Raw genomic sequence first — 24,356 nt, 5'->3', positions numbered from 1 at the left:
CTATATATGACAAACCTACAGCCAGCATTATACTTAATGGAGAAAAACTGAAACCATTCCCTCTAAAATCAGGAACAAGACAAGAATGCCCACTATCTCCACTCCTATTCAACATAGTACTGGAATTCCTAGCCAGAGCAATTAGGCAAGAAGAAGGCGTAAAAGGAATACAAATAGGTAAAGAAGCTGTCAAAATATCCCTATTTGCAGACAACATAATCCTATACCTTAAAGACCCAAAAAACTCTACTCAGAAGCTTCTAGACATCATCAATAGCTATAGCAAGGTAGCAGGATATAAAATCAACATAGAAAAATCATTAGCATTTCTATACACTAACAATGAGCAAACTGAAAAAGAATGTATGAAAACAATTCCATTTACAATAGCCTCAAAAAAAATCAAATACCTAGGTGTAAACCTAACAAAAGATGTGAAAGACCTCTACATGGAAAACTATACACTTCTGAAGAAAGAGATTGAAGAAGACTATAGAAAGTGGAGAGATCTCCCATGCTCATGGATTGGTAGAATCAACATAGTAAAAATGTCTATACTCCCCAAAGTAATCTACATGTTTAATGCAATTCCCATCAAAATTCCAATGACATTCATTAAAGAGATTGAAAAATCTACCGTGAAATTTATATGGAAACACAAGAGGCCACGAATAGCCAAGGCAATACTCAGTCAAAAGAACAATGCTCGAGGTGTCACAATACCTGATTTCAAACTATATTACAAAGCAATAACAATAAAAACAGCATGGTACTGGCACAAAAACAGACATGAAGACCAGTGGAACAGAATAGAGGACCCAGATATGAAGCCACACAACTATAACCAACTTGTCTTTGACAAAGGTGCTAAAAATATACGATGGAGAAATAGCAGCCTCTTCAACAAAAACTGCTGGGAAAACTGGTTAGCAGTCTGCAAAAAACTGAAACTAGATCCATGTATATCACCCTATACCAATATTAACTCAAAATGGATCAAGGATCTTAATATCAAACCCCAAACTCTAAAGTTGATACAGGAAAGAGTAGGAAATACTCTGGAGTTAGTAGGTATAGGTAAGAACTTTCTCAATGAAACCCCAGCAGCACAGCAACTAAGAGATAGCATAGATAAATGGGACCTCATAAAGCTAAAAAGCTTCTGTTCATCAAAAGAAATGGTCTCTAAACTGAAGAGAACACCCACAGAGTGGGAGAAAATATTTGCCAGCTGCACATCAGACAAAGGACTGATAACCAGAATATATAGGGAACCTAAAAAACTAAATTTCTCCCAAAACTAATGAACCAATAAAGAAATGGGCAAGTGAACTAAACAGAACTTTCTCAAAAGAAGAAATTCAAATGGCCAAAAAACACATGAAAAAATGCTCACCATCTCTAGCAATAAAGGAAATGCAAATTAAAACCACACTAAGATTCCACCTCACCCCTGTTAGAATAGCCATCATTAGCAACACCACCAACAACAGGTATTGGCGAGGATGCGGGGAAAAAGGAACCGTCTTACACTGTTGGTGGGAATGTAAACTAGTACAGCCACTCTGGAAAAAAATTTGGAGGCTACTTAAAAAGCTAGACATTGATCTACCATTTGATCCAGCAATACCACTCTTGGGGATATACCCAAAAGACTGTGACACAGGTTACTCCAGAGGCACCTGCACACCCATGTTTATTGCGGCACTATTCACAATAGCCAAGTTATGGAAACAGCCAAGATGCCCCAGCACTGACGAATGGATTAAGAAAATGTGGTATCTATACACAATGGAATTTTGTGCAGCCATGAGGAAGAACGAAATGTTATCATTTGCTGGATGGAATTGGAGAACATCATTCTGAGTGAGGTTAGCCTGGCCCAAAAGACCAAAAATCGTATGTTCTCCCTCATATGTGGACATTAGATCAAGGGCAAACACAACAAGGGGATTGGACTTTGAGCACATGATAAAAGCGAGAGCACACAAGGGAAAGGTGAGGATAGGTAAGACACCTAAAAAACTAGCTAGCATTTATTGCCCTTAATGCAGAGAAACTAAAGCAGATACCTTAAAAGCAACTGAGGCCAATAGGAGAAGGGGACCAGGAACTAGAGAAAAGGTTAGATCAAAAAGAATTAACCTAGAAGATAACACACACGCACAGGAAGTTAATGTGAGTCAACTCCCTGTATAGCTATCCTTATCTCAACCAGTAAAAACCCTTGTTCCTTCCTATTATTGCTTATACTCTCTCTACAACAAAATTAGAAATAAGGGCAAAATAGTTTCTGCTGGGTATTGAGGGGGTGGGGGGGAGAGGGAGGGGGCGGAGTGGGTGGTAAGGGAGGGGGTGGGGGCAGAGGGAAGAAATGACCCAAGCCTTGTATGCACATATGAATAATAAAAGAAAAAGGAAAAAAAAGAAGTTTGTCAATTATAGTTCCCAAAAGGAAGAGGCATGCCACACCAGACAGTGCCACACAAGGAAGCACCCCATTGGATCAGAGGCAGAAGAGACACAGCAGAACATGGTCCAGTTCCTCTGTTGTAGGTTGCAAGGGAAGGAACAAGAGAGGCAGGTTAAGTGGCTGAGCGGGTTTAGGACTGGCTCGTTTGAATAATTTCAAAGGTCTCTGGACTATTACAGTGGCCCCTAGCCTTCTGTTACCTGATCCCGGAGTAATTTAGAACAGGAAAAATGCTGGCACGCTGTGCAAGTCTTCTAAAGAAGTGGTCAGGGGTATGGGCTTTGGATGAGTTGGCCTGCATGTGAAAGGCATGTTTACCTAACCCTGGGAGGGGCAGCCTTCCTCTGGCCAGCAAGGTGTCCAAGATGTCATTACATCATAAAATATAGAAAATAAATAGCATGATTTATACACTCTTCAACTCAGGGAGATTACCAAGCTTTGCTTGTATTCCTCTTTCCTGTACTAAAGCCTAGAAGATTCACACTATCAGTTTCTCTTTTGTCTTTTCATTGCCTAGTATCCAGTATCTTGGAAACTTTTGTTTTCATGTTTTATCTGTTTTTTTAATTATTGTAGGCAGAAAGCAAACCTAGTCCTTCTCCGTCTTATCCACCATCTTATTCAGAAGTGTAAAAACTATGTGAAGTCATTTCCATTTAAAATTAAAATTCAGTTGAGAGTTTTAGAAACATTTGTAAAAGCATTGGCTTCTATATTAATAATTCACCAGTCTTCATTAACAAATGTACTTTTCCATCTCTGAGAACATTTTTGTTTCCTAGAAACTGATCACATATTCCAAATTTCATGATATTTATATTTTGTTTTATAAGCAGCATAAAGTCTAAATGTTTTCAGTAACCATGACTGAAGTTTAGGTATTTCCTATAAAACTTTATTAACAAATTATCAAATACAAGGTATTGAAACCACACATTTAATGCTACAAAGCCATATATTTCAAATGTATAGATGTGGGGCCTTGGGAGGCATCTCACATGGCTGCCATGCACCAAAGTTAGGCCTTCCCACACCAAGTCAGAACCTTATCAGGTTTCACATAACAATTCCAGGTGACCTTTCCATTGTACTCACAGTCCTCTGTGGTAAATGAAGACTTACTAAAGTTTGAGAATGTCTGATGTAGGCTCTCATTACTAGTGATCTAAGTAGTAGGTAAGATATTGTCCTTTATTATAGTACTTTCTTCCCCCAAGCTTCTCCCCATGAAGAAACAAGTACCAAACTCAACATAGTTGACTTTGGGTTCAACTTTTGCAACATGACCCTTCTGTACGTTCTGAACTGTCTATAGTAGTGTTTTTTATAGGAAGATTAAATAAAGGTATGTTATTCTGCCAAACATTTTATGTTTTCTCATACAAGAAACAAACTGATTGACTTGATTATGAACATCACTGACCAACTGGAATCTCTGAGTAGATCTGGAAAGATAAAAGTAAATCTACTGCTTACAATGACAGTGTAGTGCTTTGTCGATGGTCAGTGTTTTGTGTTGAATTTCAAGTTCCCTGAGTTGTAATGAGGCAAATTCCACCTAAGAGAAAAGTGTACTTTGTAAGTTTCTCTTGTACTGATGAAAACTGCCACTGAGGCTCTTTGTCCACTTGTGCTTTCATTCCTTACAGTGTGACACTCAGCCTCTTGGTGACAACAGAACTCAAACCTGCTATACCTGTGCATAAGGTAGAGGAACTATTCCTATCCATCAATCTTAGGTGAACTGAGGCTATACTTCAAATAAAATGCTTTTAGAGCTCTTATGTCAAGAGATCAGACTCTTAGCTATGAGTAGCTTGTCTGTATCACACTCAGCGACAGCCCCGTTATACAGGAGAGCTAAGGGTGAATAGCTGTCCATCAGGGCCTGCTGTAACAGGAAAGAAGCTGGTCATCCTCACTTAAAAGGAAAAGCCTTCACCCCAGAGGTGAAGAGGTTATCTCATGTCCAGGGTCAAACAGTCTGGACTCCCAAAAACTCAAGGCTAAAGGAAATGTGCAAATGGATGCTTTTCCTGAACTTTGTAGCTCTTATATTTGAAGGAGAAATAATAGTATATGGAAGTCTAATTTGTCACAAAAATAGAAAATAATTATCCCAGTAGGAAAACACTGTCTTCCATCTGTATAAGGTCTGAAATGAAACCTTTTCAAATCAGGAAGAGTCTTCCCTTGTGAACCTACAGCTAATAAATACAGATAAAAGCATCAGGTGTTACTTTTACAGCCCATATCATCATATCATGCAAGTGCATCAGGCATTTCCTCAAGATGAGAGTTCAAAATGGAAATATAGGTTGGAGGAAGGGGAAGACTCAGAGGACACAGATAATGTAATGAGTAAGAAAAAAGGAAAAAATGACTTTAATCTCAGAAAGTTAAAAAAAAAAAGCATCCCTAAAACAAAGAAAAGAATGCTATGAAAAAGGAAAGAGAACAAGAAAATGTTCTCGAAATTGAAAGTTTGACAGCCATAATAAAAATTCTGTAGAAGGTTAGAAAAGAAAGTTGAATAATACAAATAGAAAAAGAGAAGAGATATAGAAAAAAAATATGACTTAAAGGATAAACCAAACCAAAAGGTCCAATATCCCACTAATAGAAGTTCTAGAAAGGAAAGGCAGAGAAAGCAGGGCAAGAAATTATCAGAGAAATAGTGAAAGAAAAATTTCCAGAAATGAATTTGATGCATCCAGGCAAGTAAATGAGCCCCTTGGATGTCCACAAACAGATTTATAGAATACCATATCCCTATGGAACTTCAGAACACCAAAGGCTCCTGGGTTTGGGGAGACAGGAGTATGGATAGGGATGGGGTAGGGTTGAGAAAAGTAGTTGCATACCAAAAAAAAAAATTAGAATTGGAATCATTAATCTTAGATGTTAGAAGATAGTAAATTTGGAAGGTTTGCCATTTTTAGCTTAAAATTCTATATAGAGCTAAACTGTAAATAAGAATAGAGAAAAATTTGATATATAAATATTTATAAAATCTAATTTCCATGTACCTTTTTATTACTTACTGGAAAGTGTGCTTCAGTAAAGTAAGGGAATAAACCAAGAACATCATAGATAGAATCCACAAAACAGAGAATTGAGTCCAGAGAAGTCACAAAAGGAAGTCCAAGGGTGATGGCTATTCAGCAGGAGAGCAACCAATCTAAGACTAGATCAGAAGAACGAACGGCTCTGCAAGAAGAGGGATGGAGTGAGTGAATTATATGGTGTGTTTGGATGCATAGGAATAAAATATGATAGAAATGGGAATTTGAAGAAAGTAGGGAATTTTCATTGCCTAACCAAAGAAAAGAGGCAATAAATAATTTTAAGAAAGACAAAAGAGTGTACAAAAAAAATGCTATGACCATTGGAAGGAAGGAAGGGAAAGGGAGAAAAGAAGGGAGGACAGGCAAATCACCTGGGAGTCCATCAATCAGAGGTAATCATTGTTATTTTATTGTTCTTTTTTTTCGTATATATCTGTACCACACATTTGTCTGGTTTTACATTGGGATCTTGCAGTATTATTTTGTAACCTGCTTTTTAAAGTTACCATTATTCTTAAAAATGTATTTGACATTCTATATTCTTCAGCATAATTTTAATAGATTATATGTTGAAGTTATTAAGAGTGGATAAACCATAATTTATTAACCAAATCTCTGGTGCTTTAATTTGTTTGTGATTATACCTTATATTAGTAGTAAAACAAAGATGGATCTGCTTTTGGAACTAAGACTTAGAGACTTGTATTCCACATTCTTGTGTATAGCTATGACTAAATATCCTGTCTCACTTTTAAGGAATAATTACTCCTACTATTTATTTATTTATTTGTTTATTTATTTATTTAGCAGTACTGGTGTTTGAACTCAGGGCCTCACACTTGCTGGCATGCACTGTAACCTTTGAGCCATGCCCCAGCCATTTTTGCGTTAGTTATTTTTCAGATAGGGTCTAGTGAGGGTTTTTGTTGTTTGCTTTATTTTTGTCTTAGTATACATTAATAGTACAAGGGAGTTTCACTGTGATGATTCCATAGATGCATACAGTGTATATTGAACAAGTTCACCCCCTCTATTATGTTCCCTCCACCTTCCCCCCATTCCCAAACAGTGTTCAGTAGGTTTCATCATAGTATCGTAAAACATGTATATGTAACATACTTCGATCCTCTTTACTCCCACCTTCACCCAAGTACCCTCTCCTTTCCCCCTCCCTGTTTCTGCTGATTCCCAACACCCACGACAGTCACCCTTTTATACTCACATAGCAGTTTTTGCCCAGGGTCAGTCTCAGACCATGATCCTCCTACCAGTGCCTCCTGGGATTACAGGTACCCATCACATCCAGCTTGTTCTTTGAGATAGGATCTCACCAACTTTTTGCTCATTGTCCTCTCTCTGCCTCCCAAGTATCTGGGATTACAGGTAGGCCTGAGCCACCACTCATGGCCTCCTAGTATGCTTTTCCTTAAGTCATTAAGACACGGACACCAAAAAACAAAGGGAACCACAGACAAGCACCTCTGTGACAGGAAATAATAGACTAGCCCCTCTCCTGCCCCATCTCCTACCTTTCCCACTCCCACTTCGTCCTTGGCAACACAGGCTTTTCCTACATTCCTACAGGCATAGCAAGTGTCTCAGCCTTTTGCTGTCATCTGGAATGCTTCTTCCCCAAGTGTCAGTATGGCCCACTTCCTCATTTCACTTAGGTCTCAGTTCATGCATCCCCTTTTCAGAGTGGCACTTTATACAAAATAGGACACCACTGTAGTTCTGCACGGTCTGTCTCCCAGTTTATTTTCTTTTTTGCCATAGCCCTTTCTCACCATGGATTATATATTGGTTTGTCTGTATTCACCCATCCCCAACACTAAAAATATAAATTCAATAACAGCAGGTAGCTTATGTGTTTTGTTCATTGCTCCATCTCCAGAGCCTAGAGCACTTTCTGGCATAATAATAGGTGCTCAATAATCTTGGAATGAATAAACAAATAGATGAGTTAAATTACCTTGACTTAGCAGTAAGAAGGACCAAAGAAGGCAGCAAAGGGAATTTCTAGGTTGCCAGTATTCTAGATTAGAGCAGCAGGTCTAAAGGTACTGGAAAAATCTCCAAGACAAAATGACTCAAAAAGATATCTGATTGGGTGGAGGGTTAGGGAAAAAAGAACTACAGCTAAGACAAATACTGGAAGAGGAGACATATAAGGACGGAAATGTGGTATACTACTTGGCTCAGCAGTGAACAATATTTAAAAATGAAAGTGTAAATATACTATTTAAGTAGTAATAGAGAAACTAAACATAAGATAAATTGTTGAGAAGATGACAAGACGGTATGTAAGGGCTGTAAAAGTGAACTAAGTCCTCAGCTTCATAGCAGATGGGCAAGGGTGATAGCAAGACGTTCACAAATGTTTAGAGGTAACTGGTAGAGGAACAGCTACAGGGGTTGAGAGGTCTCTTCAGGCAGTTGGACCACTAAACTTTGCTACTGAGGATCCATGTGAGGTTGAGAGAAGGTTTGTGTTGTTTTTTAGGACACGCTCTTGTTTCTAGACACTATGCATGTTAGCTGGTGTACCTGCCTCTATTGGCCTCACCTGTATCTCAGATAGCACTTGACAGATAGAAAAGAGAGGTACATGGATTTACTAAAATTAATTTGAAGTTTGTGTTTGTTCTGTATATTCTAAGTGTTTGACTTTTTCTTTTTTAAATGTAGCTAATGCTGCCTACCTTGGGGGCCAAGAAATGATGCAAGTGGTGAAGAGAGATGATGAAGTCATAAAGGAACATTTATCTAAGGTAATCACTTTAGTAGTGCAAGCAGATAAGTAGATGGGCAGAAATATTTACTAAGGACAAGGGCTAGATTTGGTTAGAATCTGAACCACCTCAAAGGTTTGTAGACTGAGACAGAGTTTTACTTCTAGTTCAAATTAATGTCATCCTTGAAAGTTACTTAGAGTAAAGAAAGCTGATTGCATTACATAGTTACTTAAATGTGTATTGAACTTATTTTCAGAATCAGTGCTTTTCTATTTTGACAATGCATTGTACTGAGAAGACTCAATAATATTTACAGAATAAACGAGTCATGTTGAAACATAAGTAAGACAATGGAAAAGAAGTAACATTATGTATGACCTGATGACCAGTAAGCTTGTGTTTCTTTTTCTTTAACTCATTGAAGTAAGACTGTCTCACTCTGACACTCACAAAAAAATAGTTTTTTGAAATATTCAGCATATGTGTTGCACCTGCAAATGCTACACTCTTGCACAAACACATTTGGGAACACCAATCTCTGAAACTATTAAGCCAGCATGGTTTAGAATATGTCTAAACACCCTAGAATTTAGGTGGCTGCGATACTTCATTGGCATCATTTGTCTTATTTGCCCATACTGAATAAGATAGAGCTATACTATTTTTTTTTGTCTTGTCTTGTTTGCAGTGTTGAGGATTAAACCCAGGGCTTTGCACATTCGAAGTAAGTGATCTGCCACTGAGCGACAGCCCCAAGCCCGAGCTGTACTGTTTAATACCATACCCGTTCATCACCTGTGGTTATTTGTGGCTGGTGAATTGAGATGTGCTATACATGTAAAATGCACATTGAATTTCAAAAATTTAGTACCTAGGACTAGAGGATGTAACTCAGTGGCAGAGTACTTACCTAGCATATGAAAGTCCCTGGGTTCACTCCCCAGTATGACAAAAGAAGAAAAACTTAGTATCTAAATGGAAAATATTTCAGTAATAGCTTTATGTCAATTACCTATTGAAGTGATAATATCTTAGTTAGATTGGGTTAAATAAAATTTGTTACTAAAAGTAATTTTACCCATTCTTTTGTACCTTTTTAACATAATTACTAGAAATTTTAAAAATTATATCTGCTGCTACTAACACTAATGTAGAGCTTAACAATTGTTACTAAACAATGGTATTTGCTGGGTGCGATAAAATAATCTCTTCTGTCTACTTGTATAGGGCTCAGGAGCCTACAATATGCAAATAAAATCTTAGATACTCTACTGGGTTTAGAATCTCTTCATAAACTTTTGAGACATTTGACTTAAACTTGTCTTCAGTGCTAATTCATATTTCTATACCCTTTCAATGTAATTTTATTGAAGCAAGAAATATACTTATTTCAAAATATTGAAAACATTCACCCAGAGAAGATTTTGGAAAATACCAATCTCTGCCTTATGGTCGTAGTTCATTGTAATTCTTTAACAGCAGTTGTCCAGAGGTAGACATTTAGAATAAGAAAGAAGCCCTCCCAACCGAATGGAGAAGGCTGGAGCCTTGAAAGAACCTTCCCTCCAGGGTTCTCAACTACTTCTGACCATTGAAGGATGTGAAAATACAAAAAATAAAATAAAATAAAATAAACTATAAGTGAGTCTGTTTCAAAAGTGCATTTAAGTTTTCCAAGGTTGGGAGTTCATAGAAACAATTCGACTCCCAGTTAATAATAAGATTGGCAGATGCTCACTTCCAAAATTCACACTTGCTGAATGGCTAGACCCATCATGTATTGAGCCCATCTTACCACCTGGGGAAGCCAGCTGCTATAAAATACTCATCATTCCTGGGTCCTGTTTGTATGTTGTGCTCAGAAAGAGGTCAAAAAAAGGTGCTAACTTATTCCTGTGCTAAGTTAAATCCATATGCAAGTGTAATCATTCCCAGATAGAGGTTTGCTTATGCTAACTGTGTCAGAGCTATAAGTTTACTGAAACTTCCATGGGAAAAATATGGGGATATAATGGTAGATGGCTGACATTTCAAGGTAAGTATTAAAACACAGTCACAGGAATAAACTTTCCCAACTCCAAGGAAAAGTTTTGTTTCAAAGACATTTAATATACTTCTAGAATTTGGGGAAACGAGGCATTGTTTAGTTTGATGGTAGACAACTGTCATTGGCTATGTTTTCTACCAGCTGAACTTGAGCCCTCCACTCAAATAATACAATTTCAATTCCTAAATGAAACTAGGTATTGAGAGACAGGAAGTTTATTGTAATTTTTTGTTTTTCTAATGAAAAAGAGGAAGCATGCTGTAATTTAATATTGATAAAAGTTGAATCAACATAATATGCCCTCTCTGCTTGAGAAAATAAGGAAAAGTTAACAGAGCACATAGTTCTAAGAAAAGAGTGAACACTGACTCCTGCCTTCCAGATTTAAAAAACAAACTTGAAAATAGTCAAAATTGAAAAACAATTCCTGAGATTAAAAATATCCCTATTTTAGATATTTTGGTCAAGAATGTTCTTTCCCTTTTCTATCCAAACAAAGGCATTCAGAAATGTCATACCTGTTCAGGGAAGTCTAGTATGAACAGTTTTCGAGCCACACATTGTTGCAAAAATTACTCCATATATCTCAGTTATTCAGCAAAGATATTCTGAAAAATATCTTTGTGCCATCTAACCAGGAAACCACAGGAAAGCTAGTCTAAAAGTAGCCTCTCTACTATATCATGCAGAAGACTATCTGATTCTTTCTCCTACCCTAGAAATCTCTTATACCATAATCCACAGACTTTACTTCTAAATTCAGATTTTCTACCACTGATTTCCATTGCCGACTTGAAGAGAACGTTTAATATTCTTGGGGGGAAATTGACCTCTTTTTATGTTGTTTTTATTTTTTTTATTTTTATTTTTTATTGTGGTGGTTGGGGGTACATTGTGGCATTTACAAAAGTTCCTACAGTATATCAAATATATCATACTTGACTTTATCCCCTCCATCATTTTCCTTTATTCCCCCTCCCCCCATTTCAGGAATAGTTTCAACATGTATCATTTTTCCACTTACATACATGTGTACACAGTATTTGCACTATATTCACCCTCCTTCACCCTTTCCCCACTTCTTCCTTACTCCCACTGGTACCTACCCCTCCCTACCCACTAGACAGGGCAATGTAACCCAGAGATATGGATACAAATTTCTTAACTAAAGATGTTCTCACAATTTGGCAATGAGTGTAGTGCTAGCATCCAACACAGGGCCTTATATATGCTAGACAAGTGCTCTACCACTGAGTTATATCTTCAGGCTGAAAATTGGCCCTTTTAACTCTGAAAAAATCTACTGGGCTGATTGTCTTCCTTCCAAGGTCTCAAGATTTTATAGCCAATTATGGACAGTTGTGCTTATTTGTAGTGCTTCAGTGACAGATAGTTGTTTCTTTTCCTGGCATAAACATATCAGACTTATAGTTGTTTCCAAAAGAGTAAGCCATGGTTTATGGCATCATAGGTTATGTTATTTTCTCACCTGACTAAATTCTGTTTGTTCTTTAAAAGTTGGTTCCAGAGTCATCTCTAGGAGGTCTTCTCTAGCCCCTTGTTTTGGTAAGCTGTCCCTTCTTTTGACTTTCATGGCTTCCTATGTAAAGTTATAATATTACATTTGTCACACCATATAGAAATGATCAGCCTTCCCCTCTCCCCCAGCCTTCAAGTAAGGAGTTTTTATTCTCATCTTGAGCTCCCCCAGGATCCAGCACAATTCATAATACCTAGTAAACAATTGGTAAATATGGTCTGGGTAGATAGGTGAAGAAACAGATCAATGGGGAAGCCTTTCGAGTACAGATTCTATTGAAACATAGCTATCAAAGTATTTTAAAGTAATGTGTAACATAGTAATATGTGCATCTTTACTAACATATTGGGTAACAAGATATAATAGCAGAATTACTGAGTATAATTAAATGTTTTGGTTATCTTTAGTAGGTTTACTATGATTTGAAAATATCCATAGTTTTTATAGGTGACAAAATACACACATACACACACACACACACACACACACACACATATATATATCACTAATATTATGGTTTATTGCCTATATTCATAACTAAAGGAAATATTAAATTATAATTAGAACTAATAAGAATAAAGGTGTAATTTTTCTCAGGTTTAGATACCTCTGTTCCCAGCCCATGAACTTTCATTGGCTAGTAGACTCCACGTAAAGAAGCTGTACATTAGAGAAACTAGAAAAGGTTCGATAGTGTGGTATGGTAGCTTGAGCCTTCGCCTGAGAACAAAACAAGCATGATATGCTGCACTAAAGGTATTAAGCTGTTGGGGAGCCACTGAAAGGCCTTAGCCGGGGGATAACAACCTAGGTGATCTTCAAATATTTGGCAACCACATGATATAACCACTGACCAATCAGAGCATATACCAGCTACAAACAACCAAGTTATCCCTAAAACTGTGGTGAGATTAACAAATGAGTGGGATTATTCTGAAGGAAATGTGTGGCCAAACATTGTGAAAAAATGAAATTTCAGGTGGGAAGACTATAAGGCTTTTATAAGAATGAAGGCAGTGGAATTGAAGATGAAAAGATCTAGAAAGTTGAACCAAAGGTACTTTATGCACACAGGATATTAGCAAGTAGAGATGGAGGAATCTAAGATCATTTCTTTGAATCTGGATTTAGTAATAGGGAAGGAATACAGGAGAAGCAACCTGAGGTTGTGAGATGTGGTTGAAAAAGTAGTCCATTTTGGCACTTGCGATTGAGGTACCTACCTATGGAGCATCCAAGTGGATACATGTCTGGCAGATGGCTGGATATATGGTATAAAGCTCAAAAGAAGAGTCAGTTTTTATTTTGGCATCATAGGTCTGTAGTTGAAGACATGAGCATAGAGAGTGACAACCTACAGAAGTATGAAGTATAAGAAGAGAAGACATTTAAAGATTGATTCTTTGGGAGCCCAACTTAAGGGCTGGAATGGGGATAAAGAGGAGCTAAAGAATCAGGTGGGAGGGGGAAGAGGGATTATAGATGAGAACCAGGATAGAATAAACCAGAGGAAGAAAACCAACTGTACATTTTTACCACTCTACTCCCAATTTTTCTGGGAGCCTCTGGGGTCTGCTCTGCTTATAAGGCACCTGGTATATCTGAAGCAATGAGGAGGTCAGTGTTCCCTTGTTCTGCCATTGTTCTAACCTATAGGGGATGGATGCAGAGCTCATTCATAGAAAAGTGAATTAGCATTTGGTCATAAACTTGAAGTTTTCAGTTTTCATTTAAAACTCACTTAGGAGGGAAATTCTAAACTGCCGTGACCATCTTTGGCCCCAACTTATGGAAACAGCTGGTGTGAGCTACTTCTAGACCAAAACTGAGCACCGCTATCAGTACACAGGAGTCTGAAATTGTTCACAAAGGGAACACATGGGGTACAGATTTTGGATGAAGGTGGGCAGCACTGGAGGAGCTGACTGCAAGGCGTTGCCCTGTTCCAGAGGGTCAGGCTTGAGAAAAGGGCAAAGTATCCTTATTAACAGGAGCCCTCTGCCCTGGCACTCTCCCAGTCTTCTCAGCCTGCCTTAGGCAGAGGTGCATGCTGCCTTTGGGAACACTCTCTTGCCCTTGCTTGCACAATCGGCATGCAAATCATTCTGACATGCACACGTCCTGCTTTCTGGAGCATAGGAAGTGCTCCCTGGACCAGCTAACCAGGACTGCCTTTCCGCTAAGCATTAGTCTGAAACAGATTGTGTTAGTTCTGCCTGTTTAATTTGAAGCCTGTCCAGAATGTCATAATCATTCTGGAAACAGATAAGTTCATTTTTTTTATCTCCATCACTTTGACCTTAAGAGCTTCATTTGAGGAAAGTACATTAACATATGCTTGAGTTCTCCTGTGGACTCTGATTGAATGGAGGTGAGTGTTGGAGAACAGAGTCAGTGCCATAGCAGGGGTTCAAACTCCAGCTCTACCACTTGCTTAGTTATTGGACCTTGCTTAAGTTACTGAACTCCACTGTGCCTCCTTTTTCCATCAATAAAATCATTTAATACTAGTATCATTCTTATATAGTTGTTCCAAGAGGGTAATGCTGTAATTCATACCCTGTAATTCAGATCTGGCAAGAGTGTCTGGCATGTAGTAAGCATTCTATAAATGTTCATTGCTACTATTATAAAGTTAGTTATAGACTAAATAGACCTCTGAATATTTTTTTAAAGACTATTTTCCTAACTTTTCTTCCCCATACATACTCCCTTTCTATATATTTTCACTAAAAAATGTTAGTAATATTAAGGATGTGTCTGAGATCCAGGTTTCTCAGTCCCATTCTAGGTAACAGTCCCGCAGAAGCCTATAGGGGCTGTTGTAAAGGAGTCATGATGAGGTAACACACAGTAGTACTGAAGTTTTACAGAACTCAGGCTCAGTACCCAAGTGCAGAGAATGACAATGAGCTGGGCTCTGCCATTTCTCAGTTAAGCACAACCATTCCAGCATAACTGCCACTTTCCTGAGGCAAGTGACCAGGGAAGAACAGAAATGCAGGAGGATAAATTGGATGGATCCCAGTGTTTCAAAGTCAGCAGAAAGTAGGTGTTGAATCAGCTTCTCACTGCAAGTCCATGTAGGAAAGACAAAGCTGATCACTAGATGGCTTTATGACTTCTAAGGGAAAGAGTTGAGTTCTGGCCTTGTACCCATTTGCCATATGAAAGAAGAGAACCCCATTCTGTACATCTTTGGGTACCTGCAGAGAGAAGCAGGATTCCATGGGTGGATGTATTGTGGTTGTTACCTCCATTTTCTTTAGCAATTTTAATTCTCATTTTCTCAATAATGGTAATTTAGCCATATAGGTATAAAGTGAAGAAAGGAAACAAGGTATGTTGAAACTTAAATGTTCCTTTTTTTAGAAGCTTTGAAAGAATTATTTAGGTTGCTCCAAAAGTCCACAGTGGAATTTTAAATCTTTGTAGCTACTTATGTACTCAAAGGGATAAAATTCTTAAATAACTGAAAAGAAATGCTTGTATTACAGAATAGGTTCCCTTTAGCTTCACAAGGTCAAGGTTTATGTGTTTTGGACTCTGGTGAGAAAGGAGAAGCAGAAGCCTATGGCTGTCATCCAGCTGTTCTAGATTCTCTCCAGAGGTGAACTAGTTTGATGGACCCAAATGTTGTATCCTAAGCCCCAGAAAGCTGGAAGGTGATGAAAACAGGGAGAAGAAGGCAAGACAGGAAGGTCTAGGTGGGAAATAGGAGGCTACCTTAATCTGGATCTAGACCATTTCCCCCTAAGGCCTATATGTTAATTGAGGGATTGGCTCTCACTTGGTCATATTAAGAGGTGGTAGAACCTTAAGAGGTCAGGCCCAGTGGGAGGTCTTATATCACTGGGGCATGCCCTCAAAGGGGATAGTGGGACAGCCCTTTCCTATCTTTCTTTTCACTTCCCAGCTGCCATGAGGGGAATGGCTCCCCTGTGCTCCCCATCGTGATATGCTACCATGCTACAGACCCCAAACCACAGGGCCAATCTATCATAGTCTAGAACGTCTGAAACTGAGAACCAAAATGAACCTTTTCTCTCTATAAGTGACTATCTCAGACATTTGTTACAGTAATGGAAAGCTGACCAGCATAGAGGTATACATGTTTAGGCACTAATTTGAACACTGGGTAAGCACCTGGCTGCTTTGTATCTGACCTTTTGCTTCTCTCACAACCAATTAAAGAAAAAAAAAATACCGACTTAGGTAGAAGTTATTCCACAGAAGGAAAGAAAAGGTAGAGAATGTAGGAGTGACATCCTTTCCTTTGACCTCTCAGAATCAGGCAGAGGAGACAAAGCTCCTCACTGAGTATCTGCAGCATCCTCTTTGGTCACTCTCACCAATGCCAACCAGCTCTTTGCCCTGTCCCTACATAATGAGCTTGAGTAGTTTCACAAATCACTCTACCATAATGTAAGTAAGATTATTTTATCAAACTGTAATATGAAGGCATCATGAGAAGCCTTGCACTCTGGGCATGACTCCCCTAGAAACACCATTTACCACTCTGCTCAGGCTACACTATATCATGAAACAGACTGCCCAAACACTGCCTGAGGAATGTTTGTGCCCAACTTGACTACATAGTGGATTATGATCTAAGCAGCTTCTAAAATTCATTTTATTTGTAAAGTTAACAAAAGGAAAAATTACACACATTTCTTTTTTTATTTCTTTTATTCATATGTGCATACAATGTTTGGGTCATTTCTCCCCCCTTTCTCTCCCCCATCCCCTTTCCCCCATCCCCTTTCTCTCTCCCCCAACCCCTAGCTACCAGGTAGAAACTATTTTGCCCTTATCTCTAATTTTGTTGAAGAGAGAGTATAAGCAATAACAGGAATAGGAAAGACCAAGGGCTTTTGCTAGTTGAGATAAGGATAGCTGTACAGGGAGTTTACTTTCATGTACATATGTGTTACCTTCTAAATTAATTCTTCTTGAACTAACCTTTTCTCTAGTTCCTGGTCCCCCCCTTCTATTGGCCTCTGTCCCTTTAAAGTTTCTGCATTAGTTCCTTTGTATTGAGGACATCAAATGCTATCTTGGGTTTTTGTTTTTGTTTTTGTCTTTTGGGTTTCTTACCTGTCCTCATTCCTCCCTTGTGTGCTCTCACCTCATCATGTGATCAAAGTCCAATACCCTTGTGTTTGCCCTTGATCTAATGTCCACATATGAGGGAGTACATACAATTTTTGGTCTTCTGGGCCAGGCTAACCTCAATCAGAATGATGTTCTCCAGTTCCATCCATTTACCTGTGAATGATAAGATTTCATTCTTCTTCATGGCTGAGTAAAATTCCAATGTGTATAAATATCACATTTTCTTTTTTTTTTTCATTTTTCTTTTATTATTCATATGTGCATACAAGGCTTGGTTCATTTCTCCCCCCTGCCCCTACCCCCTCCCTTACCACCCACTCCGCCCCCTCCCGCTCCCCCCCTCAATACCCAGCAGAAACTATTTTGCCCTTATCTCTAATTTTGTTGTAGAGAGAGTATAAGCAATAATAGGAAGGAACAAGGGTTTTTGCTGGTTGAGATAAGGATAGCTATACAGGGCATTGACTCACATTGATTTCCTGTGCGTGGGTGTTACCTTCTAGGTTAATTCTTTTTGATCTAACCTTTTCTCTAGTACCTGTTCCCCTTTTCCTATTGGCCTCAGTTGCTTTTAAGGTATCTGCTTTAGTTTCTCTGCGTTAAGGGCAACAAATGCTAGCTAGTTTTTTAGGTGTCTTACCTATCCTCACCCCTCCCTTGTGTGCTCTCGCTTTTATCATGTGCTCATAGTCCAATCCCCTTGTTGTGTTTGCCTTTGATCTAATGTCCACATATGAGGGAGAACATACGATTTTTGGTCTTTTGGGCCAGGCTAACCTCACTCAGAATGATGTTCTCCAATTCCATCCATTTACCAGCGAATGATAACATTTCGTTCTTCTTCATGGCTGCATAAAATTCCATTGTGTATAGATAAGACATTTTCTTAATCCATTTGTCAGTGCTGGGGCATCTTGGCTGTTTCCATAACTTGGCTATTGTGAATAGTGCCGCAATAAACATGGGTGTGCAGGTGCCTCTGGAGTAACCTGTGTCACAGTCCTTTGGGTATATCCCCAAGAGTGGTATTGCTGGATCATATGGTAGATCTATGTTTAGATTTTTAAGGAGCCTCCAAATTTTTTTCCAGAGTGGTTGTACTAGTTTACATTCCCACCAACAGTGTAAGATGGTTCCTTTTTCCCCACATCCTCGCCAACACCTGTTGGTGGTGGTGTTGCTAATGATGGTTATTCTAACAGGGGTGAGGTGGAATCTTAGTGTAATTTTAATTTGCATTTCCTTAATGGCTAGAGATGGTGAGCATTTTTTCATGTGCTTTTTGGCCATTTGAATTTCTTCTTTTGAGAAAGTTCTGTTTAGTTCACTTGACCATTTCTTTATTGGTTCATTAATTCTGGGCGAGTTTAGTTTTTTGAGGTCCCTATATATTCTGGTTATCAGTCCTTTGTCTGATGTGTAGCTGGCAAATATTTTCTCCCACTCTGTGGGTGGTCTCTTCAGTTTAGAGACCATTTCTTTTGTTGAGCAGAAGCTTTTTAATTTTATGAAGTCCCATTTGTCTGTGCTATCTCTTAGTTGCTGAGCTGCTGGGGTTCCATCGAGAAAGTCCTTGCCCATACCTAATAGTTCCAAAGTATTTCTTACTCTTTCCTGTACCAACTTCAGAGTTTTGGGTCTGATATTAAGGTCCTTTGATCCATTTTGAGTTATAGGGTGATAAACATAGATCTACTTTCAGTTTTTTGCAGACTACTAACCAGTTTTCCTAGCAGTTTTTGTTGAAGAGGCTGTCTTTGCTCTTATATTTCTCGTATATTTTTAGCACCTTTGTCAAAGACAAGTTGGTTATAATTGTGTGGCTTCATATCTGGGTCCTCTATTCTGTTCCACTGGTCTTCATGTCTGTTTTTGTGCCAGTACCATGTTGTTTTTATTGTTATTGCTTTGTAATATAGTTTGAAGTTGGATATTGTGATACCTCCAGCATTGTTCTTTTTGCTGAGTATTGCCTTGGCTATTCGCAGTCTCGTGTTTCCAAATAAATTCAACGGTAGATTTTTCAATCTCTTTGATGAATGTCATTGGGATTTTGATGGGAATTGTGTTAAACATGTAGATTACTTTTGGAAATATAGACATTTTTACCATGTTGATTCTACCAATCCATGAGCATGGGAGATCTCTCCACTTTCTATAGTCTTCTTCAATCTCTTTCTTCAGGAGTTTATAGTTTTCCTTGTAGAGGTCTTTCACATCCTTTGTTAAGTTTACTCCTAGGTATTTGATTTTTTTTGAGGCTGTTGTAAATGGAATTGTTTTCATATATTCTTTTTCAGTTTGTTCATTGTTAGTGCATAGAAATGCTAATGATTTTTCTATGTTGATTTTATATCCTGCTACCTTGCTGTAGCTATTGATGATGTCTAGAAGCTTCGGAGTAGAGTTTTTTGGGTCTTTAAGGTATAGGATCATATCATCTGCAAATAGGGATATTTTGACAGTTTCTTTACCTATTTGTATTCCTTTTATTCCTTCTTCTTGCCTAATTGCTCTGGCTAGGAATTCCAGTACTATGTTGAATAGGAGTGGAGATAATGGGCATCCTTGTCTCGTTCCTGATTTTAGAGGGAATGGTTTCAGTTTTATTCCATTAAGTATAATGCTAGCAGTAGGTTTGTCATATATAGCTTTTATAATGTTGAGGTACTTTCCTTCTATTCCTAGTTTTCTTAGAGCTTTTATCATGAAGTGGTATTGGATCTTATCAAAGGCTTTTTCTGCATCTATTGAGATGATCAAGTGGTTTTTGTCTTTGCTTCTGTTAATGTGGTTTATTACGTTTATTGATTTTCGTATGTTGAACCACCCCTGCATTCCTGGGATGAAGCCTCCTTGGTCGTGGTGAATGATCTTTTTGATGTACACACACTTCTTAAACTGTGAGAAACTTTCATTTCATTAGACTGACCATTCCTGTAATGCCTGCAGTCCTACTGGCCTATCGAATAGAGAAAAGTAATTCAGAGATTTTTTGGGTGTGGCTGCTTCCATAATTAAGATGTTTAAAATGGTCTTTTTTTTTTTTTTTAGTTTTTATCCAAATCATACTATGGTCTCTTACTGTTATCTTTGTTCTGTTAGTAATAAAGACTTTATTAAAAATGCATAAAAGCCAGCAGCTCAAAGTATATATTCAAAGCTTTGCTGACTCCCTCAGGGCAGAACTCAGTTTTCTTCTTTGTGTGTGGGCAAAGCTATGCTCACACTTGCCTATTTGAGAGCCAGTTGGTTCAGGCCTGTGTTCTCCCAGGCCTGAGAGTTTTTTCTAGAGCAGAAGCCATTTCTGAATTTCAACCACTTAGTACAGTACCAGGTGTGGGATAGGTTCAGAGTCATTTTTAGTGGAACTCCTTTGAATCTGTCAGGATTGGCAATTTATTGTCCAAAAGTGCCTATTCATAGGAAAAAAAAAAGTGGGGGGAAAACACATGAGAAGAGACAACTGAGGACATGCTGCAGCAACTTCCAGGGACAAGTTAAAAGAAAATACATCTATGAGCATAGAAACTATTATAACTATAATTCCACTTTCCTGTAGAAAACACAAGAGGAGAAGCAAAAGGGCAGCCCTGGGAAATCAAAACCTAGAAGAACTTAGTAAATTAATTTTGTGTTTAATGGAAAAATGAGTCACTTAACATGACAACAATTTGGAAACAAAAATTGCCCTCTCAATAATACATACTTTTTATCAACTCTCATGAATATGAAAACAAGTTCTAAAGAGAAATAAACTTCAGGAAATAATTTACTTTCTTTTAAACCTTTGAACATAAACATCCTCTTGATAGGCTGAGATCCTTAGTTACTAATTCCAGTATTTTCACCATAATTATCTCCTCCAAGACACATAGCATCTATATAGAACCACATAGACTTCGAGATGGCTTTAAATAAAGGTAGTTGGGTTTGTTCTTTTCAGTGATTATCATACTCTGTTAGTTATCATATCCAGTTTAAGACCCTCCCCCTAATCTTCAGGTCTGTGTTTTTATAACATTAGTCAGTCCACTGATAGTTACAAGTAATATAGTCAAAAATACTGATCAGGGATGTTGCTCTTGGATTTGTAACCCAGCTTTACAACTCACTCATTGCTTGAACTTAGCAAGTTTATTTCACTAAGGCTCAGTTTCCTTGTCTGTAAAATACCATACAGGGATAAAATACCATCCTCAGAGTAATGTTGCAAGGATGCAATGACATATGTGAAAAGTACATAGCACAAAACCTGGCACATCATTCTCAGTTCCTATATTTCATTCTTCAGTTCATAATGATTCATCACAATTCATTTTTTACAAACCTAACCACTAGTTTTGGTGTCCAGTTAGCTATCTTCCTTTCTACCTCACCTGTTCTCCATCCCCTACCACTATCTCCACACACCCCATACTTTTTCATTTTCCTATTTAGGGTTATAAGGTGCCGAATCCTCTGGTCAGATCTATTGCCTGTGATTTCTAATTTATAAAGAACAGGAAGTATCTGAAACCAGTGTTGTAAGGCATTAGATAGCCACATGTTTTACTTGAAGCCAAGGTTTTCATAAAAAGCCCTTCAGGGAATGTAGCCTGAGGAAAAACTTTTAAAACAAATCAAAACAAAATTAAAAAATCTTGACCCCCACCACCAGTTAGGGATATAACCAAATGAAGCCTACTATAGACAGTTACTGGTCATAAAGAATTGAGAAGTCAACTCAAATGACGTGTACAAGGGAAAATCTAGAATCCTCACTTTTGATGATATCTTGAACACTGACATCACTGTCTGTTAAAGTTCCTACCATGTGACCTGGGCACTGTGCACCCTATAATCAGTAGTACATGGGTTGTCTCTCAATACACTAAGGTACAGGGTCGCTACAATCCATGTTAATTAGCTCTGCTCAACTGTCTGTACTTCATGCGTGAGGGAAGTAGTGCTGTTTCCCTGTGCCAAGGGAAACACTTCAAGTTATGATTCCTTCACTCACAAGGAAATGTTAAGTTCTTCATATTGTCCTTGAAATGCAAGTGCAGACAGACAGTGATGTTCTTGTCAAGGTGACTTGGTGAGGGGAGGCCTTTTCTGCCTTGCTTTCCTCTAACTTCCTTTAGTATTATAGTTTTCACATAACTCACCTCTATAGCATGTGCTGCTTGGAGGGCCCCAGAGTAGCTTCCACAGAGCCCAGGTATCTTCAGACAAGAGAAGACACTACACCAGAGCAATAGACCAGTGGGTCATGAATCCAAGTCTGGACTTCTAGATTTCTCAACACTGGTTCATGCTCTGGGGAAATGCTGAGTCACTATGTGTGCATAGTGACTGCATCATATGCCGTTTCCTGAACACAGTTATAGATCGCTGGTAGTCAGTATAGGAAGTGGTTTTTAGCCCTGTTGGTAGGAGATTAATATATGAGGTTGCTTGTAGTTGTGGCAGCTTTTTAAGGGGAAACAAACAGGGTAGTTCCTCCTAATCCTGGGACACATATGTTTTCATGACTGGCCAGAATAGTCACCATTGATGGGGAGGTTCCAGCTCTCGAGCTGCAGAAGGAGCTACTTTAGAACTGTCGAAAGAGCTGAGACCAGGAGGAAGAACCAGGCAATTGTTGGGCTCTCCTGTTCTACAAAAAGCAAAAGTAATCCTTACCCTGCTAAGAGCCACGACAAAATGAATTTCAGTTTTAGGGGCTTTGGAGGACCTGGAAATAGTTGGAGTGAACAAAAACAGGACAATGAAAAGAATAAATTAAGTGATAAATCAATAAGTCAAGGTCCTCTACAGCATTCAGAACTGGAACCTCAAGTGACAACCAGAAAAAATCTCTTTAAAGTGATTCAGAATAAGTCTTACTCAAGGATTAGTTGTTAATGACTGACTTTCTGGAATACTACATTATTTTGCTCTCTAAAGTGGTTTTAACTATCTCTTAATATTGACTTTCAGTGAAATATTACTATATTAAAGGCCAGGGTTTTTATAAGAGCAATCTCACCAGTCCCATATTCAGATCACGGATTTAATGATCAATACAGTAAAACTATCCACTTGGCAGTAACTCCTATTTCCCATACCTTCTTCCCCGCACTTGATCCCTTCCAATCTCTCTTCCCATTGTAGACAGATTAATTTTCCTAACATACACTCCTAATCATGTCATTTCATTGTGTAAAGTCTATTGTTGGCTTCTGTGGACATCAGAATAAAGTGCACTCTTGTGCCTTCCATGTGCATGGAAGGCTATCGTGACCTGATCTGTGTCTTCCACTAGCCAACGTTCCATCCATTCTCAGTTCCTTCTATTGCCCCAGCATTTCCATGCTCTTTCATGATTGTGACTTCCTTGGTCTGCCCCCACAGTGAGTTCCCCAGCTTGAAGATTCAACCCAGGCAAAAACCTCTGAAGGGGAATGGATTCTGCCTACTGTTTCCTCTCAGCTGCCCCTTGTCTGCACTCTAATTGCCTTGTGTAATAGGCCACCTTTCTCCCCTCCCCGAGACTGTGTCTTATTATCTCTTTCAAGGTTCCTAGTACAGAGAAGGTACTCAATAAGTGTTTGCCAAACAGACTAATGAGTAAGTGATTAAGTGTTTAGGTGAGTGAGCAAATTTGGTATATTATGGATGCTACAAGTTGCTATTACTGACATCTTATGGCCTAGAGCTTATTATAACTTCTTTCTTTAGTGATAACACATGTCATAAGGTCCTTAAGATTAATCCTTTTTTTGTAGAAATTAACCGGTATGTACTCTTCTGAATGTAAGATTTATCTTTTGTTGGCTTTTTTAAAAAGAAACATAGTATATAGGAGTTTTATAGCAAAGCACAACAGCCTAGTTTTCTCTCTCTCGCTCTCTCTAGATATATATATCTAGAGACATATAGATATATAGATATGTATCTATATATCACATGCAGGTGTAGCTAAATCTCTTGTAAAGATCTTAGTAATGTCTAAAGGAGGCTCTTTCTCCATTCAGCCTGCTTACTGTCATGTCACCTGAAGTGTGATTGCAACACCTCCTTGCTAAATTCAACTTACTTTCCTATTACATGGATCCTTTTCTTAGAAATGTCATAAACTTTCCTAGAATACTGGTCACATTTCATTTGCTACATTGAAAAGCACAAGTCAGTCCAATTTTTCTTCTCATTTAATGAACCTTTCCCCTATGCCTCCCATATGGCTATATGAAAACTATTGAGTCATTAGGTATCCAGTGTTCATTCCACCTCAGTACACATGACTTTGCTGGTAAGTTACTTTAGTTAGTTAGAGGCTCTGCCACACAGAGATCTCCCTACATGGATTTCTTTCATCAGCTCCTGTAAGACATTCCCATGGACTGTGAGT

The 24,356-nt window shown here is 38.3% G+C and overlaps 1 protein-coding gene across 8 annotated transcripts in view; it reads left to right on the top strand.

Moving 5' to 3' along the window:
• Ldah (lipid droplet associated hydrolase) overlaps positions 1-24,356 on the top strand; it is a 97,915-nt gene that overhangs the window by 71,709 nt on the left and 1,850 nt on the right. For all 8 annotated transcript variants that reach the window (XM_020156626.2, XM_020156625.2, XM_074049249.1 and 5 more), the window contains one exon: positions 8,233-8,315. In XM_020156626.2, the coding sequence (XP_020012215.1) occupies positions 8,233-8,315 (83 nt within the window). The remainder of the gene's footprint in view (positions 1-8,232; positions 8,316-24,356) is intronic.

This window comes from Castor canadensis, chromosome 12 (genome assembly GCF_047511655.1).
Source record: "Castor canadensis chromosome 12, mCasCan1.hap1v2, whole genome shotgun sequence".
Classification (NCBI taxonomy): domain Eukaryota; kingdom Metazoa; phylum Chordata; class Mammalia; order Rodentia; family Castoridae; genus Castor; species Castor canadensis.
Note: the sequence above shows the minus strand (reverse complement) of the source record. Positions and strands in the feature narration are given on the sequence as shown.